Source organism: Gymnoscopelus microlampas (genome assembly GCF_963454915.1).
Source record: "Gymnoscopelus microlampas genome assembly, chromosome: 1".
NCBI classification, from domain to species: Eukaryota; Metazoa; Chordata; class Actinopteri; order Myctophiformes; family Myctophidae; genus Gymnoscopelus; species Gymnoscopelus microlampas.
In genome coordinates, this window is record NC_139962.1 from 15,114,622 (window position 1) to 15,133,131 (window position 18,510).

Consider the following 18,510-nt stretch of genomic DNA (forward strand, 5'->3'; position numbering starts at 1 on the left):
AACAACGTCACGTCCACATTCTACTTCTCTGACGAGTGACGATCGATCATTCTAAAGCTGTGTTAGGTCGCCCCTTGTGGAATTTTCCCCCAAAAATGAAAGAACGCATCAATGCGATCTTGGCAATCAATGTGTTAAGATGGTACAGGTGTGTGTACAATTATAGTATATATGAGACTTCATATATATATAGATATATAAAGACACAGGGGCGGCCATAGCTGAATGGTTAGTGAGCCTGGCTAGGGAGCCAGAGGCCCTGGTTGCCCCAGGTTCGATTCCAGACCAGGTCAGCATATGTGTCGATGAAATGAAATTTGTCCCTGAGCAAGACTCTTAACCCCTAATTGCTCACAGGTTCTCATTGGAAACAACAACCGCAAGGACTTTCATGAACGACCTGTTAAAAGGAATTATCCTAAGACTTCTCTTGTTATAAGATATAACCGCTGACCGTGGTTCCTTTTATAAGAATAGGAGATTCTTTTGGTTTAACACTTTTTTTTTGTTTCTTTTAGGCTTTTTCTGCCTTTATTGATAGTCCACAGTGAAATGACACAGGAAACGGGGAGAGTCGGGCAGTGACATGCAGCAAAAGTCTGCTGGGGTCTGGAATTAAACCTGGGACTCACTGTCAGGCATCAGCGCCTACGTGGTATGTGCCTTAACCACTCGGCTATACCGGCACCCCTAACTGTCAGTGTTGTGGATTATTGCTTTAGTTGTCTTGGTATGGTTCGCTCTGGTCCTGTCTTAGTCACTGCATAGTCTGATGGGGTTATTTCCAATAATTCCGAGCTCATACAGGATGGACAAGGTGGCAAAGAGAATGTAGCAGAAGAGTGAAACGATTCCCAGCTTCCAGTCTAGCTTCCATCCGTTGACATGGACTGCTATGAAGAGGAAGGCGATGGAAAGGAGGAGTGTGGATGAGATGAAAACCAGCCCGGTGCTGTTGACCTCTACAGGATTAACAGTGTCTACAAATACAGTCATAATGAACCAGGGCAGTCCCAGACACAGCATATCAAACACATTAGAGCCCACGATGTTGGACATGGCCATGTCAGCTTTCCCTGCGGAACAGATAACAGCATGTGTAAGCCATTTTTATATTATACCTACAATTACTGCATAACATATACTGACAATCTGTAATTTTCTGTATAAATGTGGCTTTACACTGTACATCTGCGGTGCAATTTAGAGAATGGTTTGATTAGTTTTAAGTTATCCCAAAATTACCTGGTTGGAGCTTGGAGATTGAGTGTGGAAATCTTAACCAGTGAAATTAATCAATAGGGCAAACGAGTCCTAAAGTCTATACACCCTAGTTCATAAATAAAATGTTCCATTCAGAAATCCCATGGACTTTTTTCCTTATCACTTAATTAACTTTGGTGTTCCAAAAATAAGTAGTCCAGGTGCTGTTTACGCATATGATTTGTTACCAAGCATAAACTGATACCAGAAAAGTACTAATTTACCCAAATAGACAAGCCTGAATACAAATCTCACACTATCAAATAACTCAAAATAAACTATACAGAGCCACCTCCCTGACAGAATGCACAGACTATATAATTTTGATACTTTATACATTTTTTAAACAATTCATTACATTACATTATTTGAGTGAATGGAATTTTTGAAAGGAATATTGCTCTATGACCGGGTGTGTGGTTTGACAACAGACTTTGATACTCTTAGTTGTTAATACATTGGCCTTAAGCAAGGCACTTACGGAGCAACTGCTTCAGTTGTGCTGCTCAGCGATAAAAGAATGATGTTGCCATCTACTGGTTGTCTACCAGATGAGAATTTATCTGAGAAGTTAAAGCAGGGTTTTTACAGTATCAAGGCTGCTCAGCCCATCTAACCTGCATAAATAACATAAAATACAAAATAAAATCCCCCTGAATAGCACTTCCATTGTTCATAATTAGCCACTTTTGTCAGAGTAAAAAATTCAATCAGTTTTGGCCTGTCATTAATTAGTCTAAATAGGACTTCCTACTATAATTTAGTGCTGATTAACCCATTAAGACCCGAGGCAAGATTCTACAAATGCCTTCTAAATCAGTAGTTCTCAAACGTTTTTGTGCCAAAGACTTGATATGTATTTGGCCGCGGATCCCCATCTGAAAATGTTTTGTGCCAGTGACCCCCAGAAGAGAAGATATGTGTAAAAGAAATTACATTATTCACAATTTTTCAACCGTGATTATGATACAATATAAAGTATTATTATGTATTACTACCATGATAATTACAATACACTACAATAGATCATAACAGTGATTATAATACAATATAATCTATCATAATGTATTACAACAATAAGCCTGGTCTAAATAAAAAGTCAGTGAGTGATCAGTCATTATGTTTGGCCCCGTTTGGCCTAGCTCAGACCTACTCTGGACTGGTGCCAAAATAGGCACCCATTTCAGACCCCTTTGACACCACTAAATCCAAAGGTTTCTGAAAAACTGAAATGTAAAATGGGTTAAACAGTGAAACTGTTACCTTCTCTAGCCACCATAACACTTGCTATAGTGTCAGGTATACTAGTCCCAGCAGCCAACAGTGTCAGCCCCATCACTGTATCAGGGATGCCAAGGGTCTCTCCTGTACACAAAAATAGACACACAGTCTGAGTAAAAAACAACAAAATAGAGCTGGGTAAAGATAAGCTCAGCTATTATAGTCTCATGGTACATATCTCTGCTGTCCAGCAGCAACCAGCTAACTCCAAAATGTACATTTTTCAGGAAAAAAAAAAAAAGTGGAGTTAGGAGGTTTTGTTCATCATTGATAAGAACAGCTAAATGGTCGAAAGGGGGTGGAGCCTAAGAAGAAGAAAACATGCAAAAGCGTCAAAATGGACGATATGGTAAATTATATTTTTTCAAGATATGTTATTTCAACACCAACTACTGGTCCTCCCTTTAAAAGCGACATTTTAAGTCTCTGTACATGCTGTGTGCCTATTCAAGAAGTGTCCATTGTTCCATTTTGGGTGCTGCAGGCACCCAAAAAGGCAACAATGCTAAAACACAAATCAAATACCATTACTGACTATTGCTTTGATGCTTTCCAAGGACTGGGAATTCATAGTAGCCTACCTGTTCTACCCTGTCCTCCCCTGCCCTCCATACGACTTGACTTTTCTCCATGTGAGCCTTTCTGACGACTATGGAATAATAATCCCATTATATTGCAATAGCTCTACTACCGTCACATGATGAGGCTGCCCTTCCAGGCTGATCTTATGGTCAGGTTTACAGTTTATTTTCTCTTGTACTGGAAGGTTGACTCTTCCTGCAGCACCCATGACTGTTCAGCATACACAAACCCTCGGCTCACATGACTGTGTTGCCTTGGGGTTGAGGCAGGCCCTAATCCTACTGTGGCTTGCTGGACTGATGCCTGCGTAGTGTACACACAGCTCACTGGAGCTACACTACCCCTAACTCTCCAGGACAAAGGCATCTCAGGAATGACCCAGCAGACCAACATGTGATTCTACTCTAAATATAAAATATGTTTCCCAGAAGTTTCAAACATGCAGCCCAGCAGCCGTAATGCCGGGGTTCCAGGACTTAGTGAGTGACTGACACACTCGAGGAGAAATACATTTGAGATAAAGGTGTTTTATACAAATAGTCCTGCAGGGAAACAGAGAAATTACAAAGTATGTCCTGAAGGTTGAAAACAGATGTCATGTCTAATAAATTCAAACCTAGAGAGAGAATTCATTAAAATGATCATCACAGAATGATTGATTAACCCATAGGCCTGAGGTTCCGATTCTACAAAATGTCTTCTAAATCCTAATAGTTGTTTTTTTAAAAACATGTTGCTATGTCAGTGGTTCTCAAATGTTTTCATGTCAAAGACCCCAAAATGTACATGTATTTGGCCGCGGACCCCCATCTCAAAATATTGAGTTTCAGGGACCCCCAGAAGCAAAGATTTGAGTTACAAATGTTCGCTTTAAAAATATATATATTCAAAGATTTGCACACATTTTCTTGATTTTTCAAAAATAGCAGATCTACAAGCTCGTAGCGCGGCACTCAGTGACAAAGTGACACAGATGCGTCCCAGGTCTTAATGGGTTAAAACAAAATTATACATTTACCAACAATGGTGACCATCCACACGAGTATATATGTGAACGCTGAGATCCAGACAGCTGACATGAGGAAGGTTATCATGTACCACGGCTTCCAGAATCTCCTTCTGCAATCAGGGATGGTGAGGAAGAGTAGGGCAATGACAGGCAGAGACAGGACCCAGAGAATCCGCTTGAGGTCGTGCTCAGGCATCGCGAAAACGCTTTTATGTACTGTAAAATGGGGAGGCAGTGGGACAGACAGACACAAGTAGAGCCTAATTAATATTTTCTTGTACGGCTATGTCGCCTGCCAAGAATAACTGACTTTCGACTGAAAATTAGGCTTAACTTGTAAGCTGAGTATTTCCAGCAAAGACATTACACTACTAATGTCCTAGTTGGTGGAGACATAAAGGCAGACAAGAGGTACAGTATTAAGTTGCCATCTAACCTTCAGGAATCTCATTCAGGCCGTGCAGGCTAAGGGAGAGGTGGGAGTAACCGGAGTCATCCTGGAAGATTCCGCTGTCTGTTCTAGATCGTCTGTGGACCCTGAGACTGGGATCATCATTCCAGCCAATCAGAGGTTGGGTTTCTATTTTCTCCCCAGACATCTTACCCAGACAGGTGCAGCAAGGGCTGAACCTCCTCAGCACAAAATCACTGATGCGGAGGTCAAAACACAGTACCACGATGTAGACCCCGTACACCAGCAGGAGACAGGCAGCATCATACCTACAAAATTAATGATAATAATAATTTGAGAGCGAGACTGTATAAATTGAACTAATGCACCTGTGGTGCAAACCCTGTACACACCAACACCTCTTGTTATACTCTGAGGAAGACAAGTCGAAATAACAAAAACCCTGCAAAATAACAAATACGTGCAGACCAGTCGTGTGCTCCATATTTTATTTGGGTAGTCTCTCCTGAAGTGCCCAGGTATTATTCTCTCTACCTCTTGTATAATAATGTATAATAATCTTTTCAGAGCATCCTACTGATCATTCCCTCGAGTTTCATGAAAATATGATTTCTTCCCTACCCAGCAAGCACAATGACGTCATGATGACGTTATGATGACGCCCGGTCATCACCCCGGTGACGTTCAGGACTAGGCCAGTTCACAGCCCATATGGGGATGATCTTTACGTCATTTACAGGACGTCATCACCGGGACATCATATGGACATTTGGACAGCAATTTTGGGTGAGAGAAATGTGTTTAGATGACGTCCTGGAAGTGACGTTTTTGTGGTCAGGATTAATTTTGGTTGAAATCAGGTGATATTCTGGGCCAGATCTGACTTGTCTTGGTTTGACTTGATCTAGCCCCAATCGAGACGTCACTGATTGGTCCGGGTCCTGACTGTGCTTGCTGGGTAGTCTTCTTGCGGGCAAAAAAACTGTTACATATTGCTGTGGGCAGGGTGATCATCCAATAACATGAAAAAGCTCCTTCTCCTTTATCATAACAAACAAAATTGTGCTGCTCTAGCTAGTGTATACAGTATACATTATGATGCTGTAACACAAAATGTGTGTGTGGATAGTGTAAGCAATTATACTGTGCAACTGTGAGTATGATTTATTCACTCACCAGTACACCTTGTTATCAGAAATGATGGCAATAACAGCAGAAACACTAATGCCATAGGCCAGGCAGTCCCTGAATAGTGGCCAACAGGTGAGGTGACACGCCTGAGAGGAAATTGCACAGTTCCATATTATGATTTACAGTTCACACAATGAAATGTACACAATGATCCTTCCACCTTGACCTAGAAAATAGTCACTGTCTTGGATGTTTTATTGTTAGGCAATCTTTCTCATAATTTTGTGTGTGTGGGTGCGTGCACTTGCGTGTGTCAGTGTGTGCAAGTTACGTTACGTGTGCAAGTTAAGTAAAAGATTCAGGTTGGGTTCGGTGTTGCAGGATTAGGCATTTATGGGTAAGGTTTATGGGCTTCTAATGACTTTTTCGGTCCCCATAGGGATATAAATGTGTGTGTGTGTGTGTGTGTGTGTGTGTGTGTGTGTGTGTGTGTGTGTGTGTGTGTGTGTGTGAGTGAGAGAGAGATTGAGAACATACAGCAGAGGTCAGAAGTCCACAGGCAGCACAGATTCCTAAGAGGTTGTAGACTGCTGATCCCACGATGGTGCTTACTCCAATATCTCCCTTTGTTACAAAAACACCTGATGAACAAAACAACATCTGGTCTAAGACAAGGTACTAACGATGACGCTAACAAATGCTACAGCATGAAGGATCTAAACAGAATTAACCAATTTCAGCAACGTTTACTATCAGAATATATAACTAATTAATACTTTTAAAAATAACATGAATGAGTTAAATGAACACTCCAGATTTTACTGTGTAGGGGATAAAGACGGTTTCAATGTTGTCTTGTTTTATTGTTATATGTCAGGGACTAAGGGTGACTAGGAGACTGAAGGAGACTAAGTCCTTTATTTTTACACCACATTCTAACTGTACTGTATTCACCTGTTTCCTAGGCTGTGTGTTTTCCACTTCCTGTCGGATTTCATTGGATATCATTAGTCATCTGACCAGTTTCATTGGATTTCATTGGATCAAATCGACAGGAAGTGGAACACACACAGGAAGTGAAAAGCCTAGGAAACAGGTGAATACTGTGCTGTATTTGAATGCTCTGTTTGTTAATATACTGTCCCTCCCAAATAAACACATACATTAAATTAAATGTTGATTCCACTGATGCCATTGGAGCTCATCGTAATTGTTGTTAGTATTTGATGCTGCTTACCCAGAAAGGCTGTGACCAACTCAGGTGCAGAGCTTCCAGCTGCCATGAATGTAGCCCCTGCTACATCCTGAGACAGACCCAGGCCTGGGAGAGACACAAATGAGTTGATACAAGTAGCCGTTATAACCATTGCCAGAAATAGGCTACATGCTGCTTATTAAACCCCATATGGGTAACCGGAGAGCGGAGACCCTCAGGGCTCAATACTAGTGTATTTTCAGTTGTCTGTTATTGTGGGGAAAGCTTTAGCTGAAAATAGCCGATCGACAAGCTCACAATGCGACGCTGGAGGTTTATGTGGTTAGTTACGTATAGGTAGAAATACATTGAGGGAACTGTAATCTTACTGAAAGTTAAAACTTTCAATTCAAGATGGAATTGAATTATTGTATGTATTGGCATCTCGAAAGTAAAGGCACATTTTGTACGTTTGAAGACTATATTTTTATTAGGCTACATGCTTTGGAATATATGGTATAATGTTCTGCCAAATAATAAGTATTATTTATAGTCAAGTTATGTACAATAGAGGCTACTATAGTGCATGTTACTTACGCTCACTGATAACTTCCAGGGATGGAAGAAAGTAATCGTCACACACTATTGCGACAGCTAAGAACATGTAGAAAATGATCATGAAATATATGACAAGTCCTCCATCCTTTCTTTCTTGTACTGTGAAGAAGCCCTCAGGAAACTCAGATGACTGTGGTGAGATGCATTCTGTCTCATTTTCTGAAATAACAGCAGCATGGCAACAAAAATTAAACAAATCTAGAAAATTAATTAACAAAACCCCTGTTGCTGATTTACAACCACAATATTATTTTGGATTTTATAGTGAATTAGAAGAAGGATTAGTCACAAACACTGACACACTTAAAGAAAAAACTTTATCATAGGTTACTTTTTGGTTAGTTAGTTCGTTGTTGTTTTCACTTTTAACTAAAAAATATCTAAGATAAACAAATGAAAAACAGAACAAAAAAACAAGATCAACCAATTTCAGTCCCATATAAATACAGATACAGATTCATAATGTATGTCTGTTCAACATAGTGAGTGACACAGGACCAGAGAAGAAAGCTCAGTGGTGGAAAAAGTACTCTTAGTAAAAGTATCAATACTGCAATGACAATGTAGAAATACTCTGTTACAAGTAAAAGTCTGGAATATGTATATATTTTTAGAGTAAAAGTACAAAAGTATTGGTATCAAAATGTATTTAAAGTACCAGAAATGTAAAGTACTCATTGTGCAGAATGTCCCATTTCACAAGTTTTCAAATGTATACACATCTTTTGAAAATAGCAGATCTACAAGCTCACAATGCGTCTCATCCCGAGGCACTGTGAGCTTGTAGATCAGCTATTTTCAAATGCCTGAAATGTATTTAGGGCTCAAGTGGTTAATCTGTTTTGTAATAATAATCAAAATCTACAAAGTAACTAGTAACTAACGCTTTCAAATAATTGTAGTGGAGTAAAAGTACAATATTTGCCTCTCAGATGTAGTGGAGTATAAGTAAAAGTACAGAAAATTGGAAATATTCCACTAAAGTAAAAAATAACTCAAAATTGTACTTAAGTACAGTACTTTAGTAAATGTACTGTAATTTTTGTTTAAGTACAATTTTCCACCACTAAGCTATATCTTGTTAAAGGTAGGCTATTCCAAGAAAGGACTCCAGATCTAGCAAAAGTTTCCATGGACTTATAGTCCTGCTATAGCATGTGGTTAACATAAGTATGTACTTTAAAAGGCACAATTTATTATTCACACCATAAACAATCTTACCAAGAGCCCTTCGCACCCTGCTAGACCGGCCTGCTTGTGCTGATGATGTTGCAGTGAATGACACGAGATGAATTGTCCCATAAGAAATTAATGTCAAACCCAAAAAATAAGGTATAAAATCCTTTCTCTTCTTGTACGGAGGTGATGTCGCTTGATTCATGATTATTTGATTTAAAAAAATATATATATATTTGTCTTAAGGACTCATTTGATTGTTCCTGTACAGTAAAGCAAAAAGCCTGGCAAACATTAAAACAGCTGCCAGTAAAAAACCTGCATCTACCACTACACACTACGAGCTGCAAAGGGGATTATTAGGGGGAAGCATCTTTTAAAGGTCTGTAGGCTAGCCTTCTACCAAGAATGGAGGATCACGAGATGCATTCCGCTTGGCTTGAACACACTCAGTCTTGTTAATACCCCTTGGTACAGGACATTAGGATGGACTTATTACAGAACACATAAAAGGTGTTCTTGCTCTGATCCTATGGGATTCTGGGAAGGACTGTCCATGTGCTTTAGCCTAAAGCTAGGCCACCTCAAACGTATTAAAGGGATATTTCACTTTCAAATAAAATAAACATTAACAAAAAAATATATATAGGCTACATTTATGAAAAAAAAGTAATGGAAAAACCACGGCCCCCTCACACATTAGACTGTCCTTTAATGCGTGAGGGGGCCGCAATTTTACCATTACTTTTTTCATTTATTTCTTATATATATATATTATATATTTTTTGTTTATTTTATTTGAAAGTGAAATATTCCCTTAAGTGATGTGAAAAACGGTCTATTGACTTTACTACATATGTGAGTGTGGGCCTCATAGCGAAAAGAAAATGAAGAAAGATAAGACAAAGTTGAAGTTCAAACCGCAAACTGACGTAACCAATAAGGGGGGGGGGGGGGGGGGGATCGGGGGTCCCAGGAATGTGTTCAGGCATGCCTCAAAACTAGTGCTCCCTTCTTCATAACATAGAGCTGGGCACAGCATGGACCAGTGGGTGCATCGGTTCATGTAGCCTACATTTCACATACTTTAATGATGATGGCATGATGGAAAGTGGTAAGTTTATAATTAGCCTACTATTTTTAAACAGTCATGTTTATATCCCCTTTCGGAATCGGAACCATAGAGTTACAAATAAGTTCGGTGTTCGGAACCCTGTGTACAGAGTTGAGAGTTCCGAAAGGGACTATAAATGTTTCCTACTTCTTCTGTTTGAATCATGTGCTGTAATGACCTGGAGTTATATCACTGCTCGCAGGTGGTGGTTAACTGATCTGACCTCGCATACTGGATGAGACACAGAAACAAACAGGTGAGAGAGGCTATATACTTTTATTGACCAATTTATAGGCATATGTAAGACACGAGTGGGTGAATGGCTCCTCCTTGTGGTGTTTGTCTGTGAGTGTCGCTACAGTCAGGTACACGACACAATGCAGTGCACAGGTGTATGTGATCATGCCGATTTGCATAATCATTTGTGGCCACAGTTAGAACCATTTGAATAGTAGGCCTGTCTATTGTCTAAAGTTTTTGTATTTTTGTCTTCCTACATGTCTCTAGTTTATATTTTGGTATGATAACCCTTCCAATCTTGTAGCTTAATGGCAGTTATCACTACCTACCGGCTAATGTATCCGGTAGGAGACACAAAGTACAATCTTTGTTTCTCCTACCGGAAATACACCCGGGCATCAAATTATTGCTACAAAAAACAAAATATATCCATGTATTCAAGGCTTCATGGGGTGTGCAATTGATAACTTCTCAGATTTTTGGTGTTTGCAAAAAGACTGCTTTCCATAAGCTTGTAAAAGTTGACCCTCCTTCGGTCTAGGGTGATCATAGCTGAATGGGTAAATATCTTATGATGATATTCACATTCATGATGTATTTTAGGTCTCTCTCTCTCTCTCAAAACAATTAAAACTAATCGAAATAGAATAAACACATGTAAACAGAGCTGTATCACATTGCAATTGTGTTTATTGGTATTTGCCTGTTTTGTATGTTCAGTAGTTCTATGCAGGGATCATCACCATACTGGCTTGGGATGAACATTTTCAAATGTACAGTATACTAGGGCAGTGGTTCTCAAAGTGGGTCGAGGGACCTTCAGGGTTCCTTGAAGGGGGTCCAAATGGACCCTTACAGGTCTGTAACTGAGAGTGTACAAATGGGTTCAGAGTTACTTGAGTAAAAGTACAAAGGTATTGGCATCAACATATACTTAAAGTACCAAAAGTAAAAGTACTCATCATGCAGAATGTCCCGTTTCACAAGGTATCATATGTATAAAATTGATAAAAAATCTTTTGAAAATAGCCGATCTACAAGCTCACAACACGTCACGATGCAATGCGTTGTGAGCTTGTAGATCTGCTATTTTCAACTAGCTAACATTTAAATAGGGCTGGTAAAGTGGTTAATGTATGTTTTGTAATAATAATTAAAATCTACAAAGTAACTAGTAACTAAAGTTGTCAAATAATTGTATTGGAGTAAAAGTACAACATTTGCCTCTGAGATGTAGTGGAGTAGAAATACTACAGTAAAGTAAAAGTACCTCATATTTAGTTTTACTTACTGTAGGTACAGTACTTGAGTAAATGTAATTAGTTACTTAGTTTCCACCACTGTTTGTACATCACCCAGAAGATTATGAGCTTTTCCTTATTAGTCATGTTTTCAAACTCTCTTTGGGTGTTTAAATCTGTGGGAACTGGAAGTAAGCCTGTGAGTCTCTGATGTCTTGGTACAGTGGGCAGGCTGTGAGAAATTGCAGCTCAGTTTCAACCTAATTTTGTGCGCAGTGGGTATGTCTTCTCTTGGGAGCCAGGTTTGCCTGTGGCATGCCTTTCATGTTCGAGAGTGTACAGTATGCTCACTGAGTCTGTACACAGTAAAGGATTTCTTCAGTTGTTTTGGCTCATTCACAATGCTCAGGTATTCTGCCACAATATGTATTCTCTGTTTAGAACCAAGTAGCATTCCAATTTGCTCTGTTTTGGGTCGATTCTTTCCAATGTGTCAGAAAGCTTTCTTTTTGTTTCATCTTGTGATTTAGTTTTACTGGGTTTTCTGTCTGGCTCTGCTTGTGAACAGAGTCCCAGAACCAGCTGGCTGAGGGGCATCTCTCTAGTCTAGAGTTTACAGGTGTTGGCTTTGTTGTGTAGTGCCTCTGGGTCACTTTCTTTTAGGTGAATTCAAATGCCCTCTTTGGATTTTTTTTAATAATTAGTGGGTATCGTCCTAATTCTGGTCTGCATGCATTATTTGGTGTTTTGCGTTGGGTTTGGAGAATAGATTTGCTGCAGTCTCAATTAGTTTTTGTTATGGATCCCAGTCCTCACAACCATAAAGGGAAATGGGTTCTATGACCAAGTCCCAAATTCTGGACCCAGATTTGAATCAGGCTATTGTCTCTGTCGGGGGGGAAACCTCATCTGTCCTAAACTGTTACTTTTCAGGATTTGCCGCGTTTCGAGCTTGTGGATCTGCTACTTTTGTGTGATGTTGTATGAGCAAGGGCATTCATTTACGAATAAAACACATTGAAATATGGAGATAGGAGGTTTCTGCCGGACAGCGACAACTGACAATAGTCAGCTTATTTTCTCTCTCTCTCTCTCTCTCTCTCTCTCTCTCTCTCTCTCTCTCTCTCTCTCTCTCTCTCTCTCTCTCTCTCTCTCTCTCTCTCTCTCTCTCTCTCTCTCTCTCTCTCTCTCTGCCACTCCAAAAGCAACCAGTAGGTGGCAGTGTTTGCTCTTAAATCATAACAAGAATTGACTGACAGACACTTTTTATTGGCTGATATTTACTAAAATGAAAACCAGTAACTTGATAACTTGATGATTTCAAGAAAACAATGTAAACATTGAAACAAGTTTCACTCTGTGTTCATCTGAGATCCTATGATACATGTTTTCCTCAATAGAGGAATTACCTTTTGAGGAACTGTAGCACACCATGTATTTAGTTATCAAGAACTGTGGAGAGTAAATGTCACACTCTATAGCTTGGAGGTCTACATATCTATGCACAATCTTGATATGTTATATAACGTGTGTGTGTGTGTGTGTGTGTGTGTGTGTGTGTGTGTGTGTGTGTGTGTGTGTGTGTGTGTGTGTGTGTGTGTGTGTGTGTGTGTGTGTGTGTGTGTGTATGGGGTCAGTATGGGGGGGTCACTTGTGTGGTAAAGTACAATAATAAGTTGGCAAGACTCCTCTGTGTACACTTAGTGTGCATGTGTGCGCATGCATGTATTTTGTTGCAGCAGGATATAGGAGCAGGTTGACAATATATATTTCTGTCCATGCAGGGTAAACCAACTCTTTTAGGATAATGTGCGTATTGCTGTGTAGTACTATAAGGGAAGTACTGCACTTTGAATCCATTTAGCTGCATCTCACCTTGTGCTTATGTCAGTCACTGTAAAAGAGGGGAGGAGGAACCAAGGAGGAACCAGCTAGACCTGAAAAACAGGAAGAGTTTGTTCTCATCGTGACAAATGGAAAAGTAAACAGCTTTTATTCGTTTCACTTGAGCTGCTCTTTGTCTTTTCGACCTATGCCCAGTGAAATTATCCTTATCAATTTCTTATCTGTCCCTTATTGTATGCTGTGCCTTTGGCTGTCGGGAACGTCGTGTGTTTTGTGTACTTCAACTTGTTAAATTCCAGCACCCTGCCCTCTCAGAGAGAGGAGTGCTCAGTGTTCAAGGTTCAGGCAGATAAGGAGAGGTGAGTGGCTGACGCAAAGTCCGTGTTATGTTACCAAAGGCTCATATCAGATTACCGTTGACAGCAGGTAGAGTGAAACTGAGCAGCAGTCAGATCGCTGTGGAGCAGACAAACAGGAACTGGAATTGACAAGGGACTACTCCTGCTAAGCCCAAGAAACCCCAATAGACTGCTTCATGTTGTTGTTCTGAGGAAGAGAGCACTGCCATGGCTAAGAAGACAGAGCTATATCTTCTGTTGGTGGTGTGTTTTTTGGGGTTTGTTCGGTGTTCAACAGCCTTGTTGTTCTGGACTGCCCTGGTGGATATCAGCTTTTACGACAACCTGAGCAATCAGACTGTGAACCGATACTGTGAATGTGGACTGTACGGCCGTAACTCTCCCCTGGAGGCGGCCCAAGGCATTGTGACATTGCCGAGCTCGGACCCCATGGGATGTGGCCAAGACCCCTTCAACAACCGCAATGCCAGCTCACCGCCATGGATCGCTCTCATCAAGAGGGGGAACTGCACCTTCAGTGTGAAAATAAACGCCGCCAAGCGGCAGGGCGCGTCTGCTGTGGTGCTGTACAATGAGGACGAGACTGGGAACAGGACAACTAACATGGCACATTCTGACGCCACCGGCATCGTGGCCATCATGGTCGGTAACATACCGGGCATGGAGATCGTGAAGTTGGTGAAACGGGGCATTGACGTCAGGATGATCATTGAGCCCGGCAACGCCCACGGACCCTGGATGGACACGTATTGGCTATACTTCCTGTCCATCGCCTTCTTCATTGTGACCGCGGCGTCCATCGCCTACTTTGTGTTCATCTCGGCCCACCGGCTCCACAACATGCGGGTGCAGAGGACCGCTGACCGGAGGCTGAAGAGCGAGGCAAAGAAAGCGATCCGCCAGCTGGAGGTCCGAACGATGAAGAGAGGGGACGAGGAGACGGCGTCCGACTCTCACACCTGTGCCATCTGCATCGACGGCTACAAGGTGGGGGAGGTGGTGACGGTGCTGACGTGCGGACACATCTTTCACAAGGCCTGCATCGAGCCGTGGCTGCTGGAGAAGAGGACTTGCCCCATGTGCAAGTGCGACATCCTCAAGGCCCTGGGAGTGGAGGCGGAGGAGGAGAAGGAGGAGGTCAACTCGTCCTCGTCGCCACCAGATGTCACTGTGGTCACAGTTTCGGGAGGGGAGCCCCTGTACGAGGTGCCACTCACTGACCCACCAACACCTGACCTCGGGAGACATCCGCATCACTATGACAACAGAGGCTTTGAGGGAGACTTACAGGACCAAAGGCAACAGCTGTAAACCACAGGACAGGCTTTCAAATGGATTCACTGTTTTGTTTTTGTTTTTTTGGGGGGGACCATAACAATAGATTGTTATTGACTGGCACAATGAAATCAACTGCAAATAATGTTCATCTTGCAAATCAGGCATGCTAGTGTAAAATGTCAAAGGAATTACGAGTCTTTGAAATCATCAGCTCATACATCCTGTGTGTAATTTAACTCTGGCTGAGTGTAAGAAATGTACATGTAAAGCTGACTGTTTCCTGGTAATACGTCATGACATTTTCATTACATTTCCTCAAATGCAAAGTTCCTTATTGTTGGGTGTGTTCAGAAAATGGCACTCAGACGGCCTGCACATACTAATGTCAGTGCCAGAAGATTTTTTATTTCTACATTCAGAATGTTCACTCTACCAGAACCTTTTCGGTGTTCTTGGAAGAAGTATAGCAGTGTATTGAATGTTAACATTGGTAGCCACATGATGCAATACTAGCAAAATAGGCTTGCAAGTAGCCTAAGCTAGCTGCAATTCCCATAAGAAAAATAATCACTTTGCCAACCCACCAAAACTGGAAAGGCTGCATAGCACTGGGAGGAATGAATGACGTATTCCAGGTCATGACGTGCTTTACTTATGATCCATTAACCAGAGTCTGTAAATAAAGAACGATGGGCCTATTAAAAAAAGTCCCATTACAAAAGTGGCAATGCAATAAATTACATTAAGTGCTCCATGACAATTGTGTATGACAGAGCATATATAAAAAGCACCTTGACTGCTGAACAGGGGATAATTCTTCCTTTATGTGTTTATTTTTGTTTTGATTTGTTCAAATCAATATGACATTGGGGTATTGATATATGAATAATGAACTTATTTCTGTTCATGAATAGTTAATGGAGTACAGTCAGGCCACTCATCGAGATGAACACCATTTATTGCAGTGATATTATGCATTGTATTTGGAGGTGTGGCTCTACTCCTGTGATGCTCCAGAACAAATCTGCGCAAGCATGATTGACACAGACTTGACTCTGAACTAACAACCCCCCATGAGGCAAGATACACAGTTATTATAGACATTATAATATGAACCCCAATAGGGTAGAAATTAAAGATGCGTAGTTATTAAATGAACATGATAATATAAACTTAGCCTCAGTAAAACTATGCCTAACCCTAAACTTATTCCTAACCTTAACCTCACTAAAACTATGCCTAACCCTAGACTTATTCCTAACCTTAACCTCAGTAAAATGAATGCAGGAATACAAGAACCGCTGGGGCCGAGCGTTCCGTGCAAAAAAAGGGTCCGACTAGGTTGTTGTACCGACGGTTCTGGTTACCGACTGGGAAGGTGGTGGGAGTTTGGTCACTGATGAGCTGGCAGTAGTGGTAATGGAGAGAGTATGTTGTTGAGCATGTAGAATGACTGTCAGTCTGCTTAAATAGGCCGCTTAGTTGTTCCATTAAGATCGTGGGCGTATGCGATTGAAGGGTTTATGGCGTGAGACAGGCTTGATCTCCGATGTTCCACTATTTTGGTCTCAAAACCAGTGGTTCTCAAGTGGGGTCCCCAGACCCCACCTGGGGAACCACTGCTCTAAGCAACCAATAGGACGTGAAAAAAAAGAAATAGAATATTTTTCTCTTTGAATGACTTTGAATACCCGTAAGGTCTACCTCTCTCTGAACTCTTACACAAACAATTTTACATAATAGAAAAGATTTCAGTGGTCTCCCAAGATTTGTCTTATCTCTTAACGACGAAGCTCTCTAATTCAGTTATCTGCTGTTGTCTATGACAAGGTGATGATAATGATAAACAATGAATGTATTTTTCTATATTGAATCAATTTCCTCACTGTATGTACAGATTTCAGGAGTCTTGAATTGTTCCATGACGATGAGTCCAACTTGCTGTATTGAATCACATTGATGCTTATTAGATTGCAATAAATCCCTCGATATGAGGACAAACAAACGTACATGCATTTGCATGAGAATTCAATTGTATGCGTATGATGTAATCTGCGCACACCTGTCTGTCTGCGTGAGTGTGAACGCCTGTTTGTGAGTGTGCACAGTGTGCCTTTAATCATGCTTTCACAGTAAGAGTACACAGTAAAAATCAACTCAGTATTGAGCCAGTGTTTCAACTAGGTTCATTGGTTGGGAGGGGGGGTGTACCTCGGCTGGATGTGGATGGGCCGGGGGGGGGGGGGGGGGGGGGGTGTCAGTATTGCCAGGATACACAATCCTTTTCACAATTATCTGGCTAACTTTCTAATCCTGCTTTGTGAGATAACATTTTTACCATCTGACTTCTACAAACTATGCTACCAACTCCCCAAGTAGGCCTATCGTACATACTTTAACTCTGTAATCTATGCCTGTTGCCTACGTCTCAAAATGATATTGTTCCCCTAACACTATTGTGCTCTGCTGTATATAGCAGACGTGCAAACTTGTAGCTTTTCAGCTACAATAGCCGTTTTGAACCCAAATAGGGCAATTGTGTGACACCTGACCCGAAAAAACAACATGTTGTCACCTTTTTCTCCTTTTTCACCTCAGGGCTGTTTGCATGCCTGATATAGTTATTTCAGGAGTAGTTACAGAATGTGCATCTTTGGTTTTTGACAATCTTGCGAAGATTCAAATAGATTCCCAAATGAAATTGAGTGGCTGGTAATTCAGTTCACATACAAATAACATCAAACTTTGTGTCATTAATTTAAAGTATGGTCTACACCTGGTCTATGTGAAAGTGCCTTTAGGCAACTCGTGATTTGGTAGTAAAATAAAATTGACGTGACTTGCAATTACTGTCCCTATAATCTTTTAACTCAAGAGTTTACGAATGTAAACCAAATGGACCCGTATTCCATTTGGTTACATTCACACACTCAGAGCTAAATTATCACTTAGGATTTCACAGTGTAACGATATCCTCTGACTGCTGGGGATGAGCGAGTCTGTAATTACCTTTGCACAGGAGGGAACCAGTCCTCTCACATCCTGACTTAGAGCTGGATAATCACCCATATTTTAAGGCGATATTTGAAGGCGACAGGACCTGGTTACTGGAAAAGGTTCCAGTATAATATAGGTAGTATATTGTATTTATGCAGGCTGTTTTGTTTCTTTGTAACATGTATTATTTACGTCTTGCAAATGTGTTTATTTATTTATTGTAGATGAGTCGATCATGTGTTCATGTCATGTCTTGTTCTGTGTATGAGGACCACATGAAATAAATCCTCGACTTTATTGTGTTATCCTCGTTAGGTTTTAACTGTATGTTAATACTTTTCATTTAACCTTAACTAAACTAACACGGCCAAGACAGGGGGATACTGTACACATGTGAGGTTGTGGAGAGGACAAATGGCCCCCTAAGGATGGAGCCAATAAAACCAGGCAGCTTATTAGCAGCAAACTGCAGCATAGCAATGTGACTATCCAGCCAATAGACTGCAGAGGTTTCTCTCTCACCTCTAACCAACTGTCTTTCCTTACACCTTATCCTGCCTTGGCCTGGTCCCCATTCGGCTATTGTGTGTGTGTGTGTGTGTGTGTGTGTGTGTGTGTGTGTGTGTGTGTGTGTGTGTGTGTGTGTGTGTGTGTGTGTGTGTGTGTGTGTGTGTGTGTGTGTGTGTGTGTGTGTGTGTGTGTGTGTGTGTGTGTGTGTGAGTGTGACACACATACTGCACACTCGTGACTATTGCTAGCAGTCTTAGGT

At 41.0% G+C, this 18,510-nt stretch overlaps 2 protein-coding genes across 2 annotated transcripts; one reads left to right on the forward strand and one right to left on the reverse strand.

The window, feature by feature from the left end:
- Positions 1 to 335: 335 nt before the first annotated feature.
- Positions 336 to 8,872, reverse strand: slc24a5 (solute carrier family 24 member 5; the record flags this gene model as incomplete). Its single annotated transcript, XM_084049348.1, has 9 exons — positions 336 to 1,076; positions 2,527 to 2,628; positions 4,145 to 4,351; positions 4,572 to 4,855; positions 5,724 to 5,824; positions 6,216 to 6,319; positions 6,916 to 6,999; positions 7,471 to 7,650; positions 8,713 to 8,872. The coding sequence occupies 9 exons, from the start codon at positions 8,870 to 8,872 to the stop codon at positions 754 to 756; spliced, it is 1,545 nt and encodes a 514-aa protein (XP_083905474.1). The 3' UTR covers positions 336 to 753.
- Positions 8,873 to 13,217: 4,345 nt separating this feature from the next.
- On the forward strand, positions 13,218 to 16,753 carry rnf128a (ring finger protein 128a). The gene has a single exon (XM_084064925.1). The coding sequence runs from the start codon at positions 13,674 to 13,676 to the stop codon at positions 14,775 to 14,777; it is 1,104 nt and encodes a 367-aa protein (XP_083921051.1). The 5' UTR covers positions 13,218 to 13,673; the 3' UTR covers positions 14,778 to 16,753.
- Positions 16,754 to 18,510: the final 1,757 nt, after the last annotated feature.

Coding starts and splice junctions, on each gene's coding strand:
- rnf128a (XM_084064925.1), top strand. CDS start 13,674: ATGGCTAAGAAGACAGAGCTATATCTTCTGTTGGTGGTGTGTTTTTTG.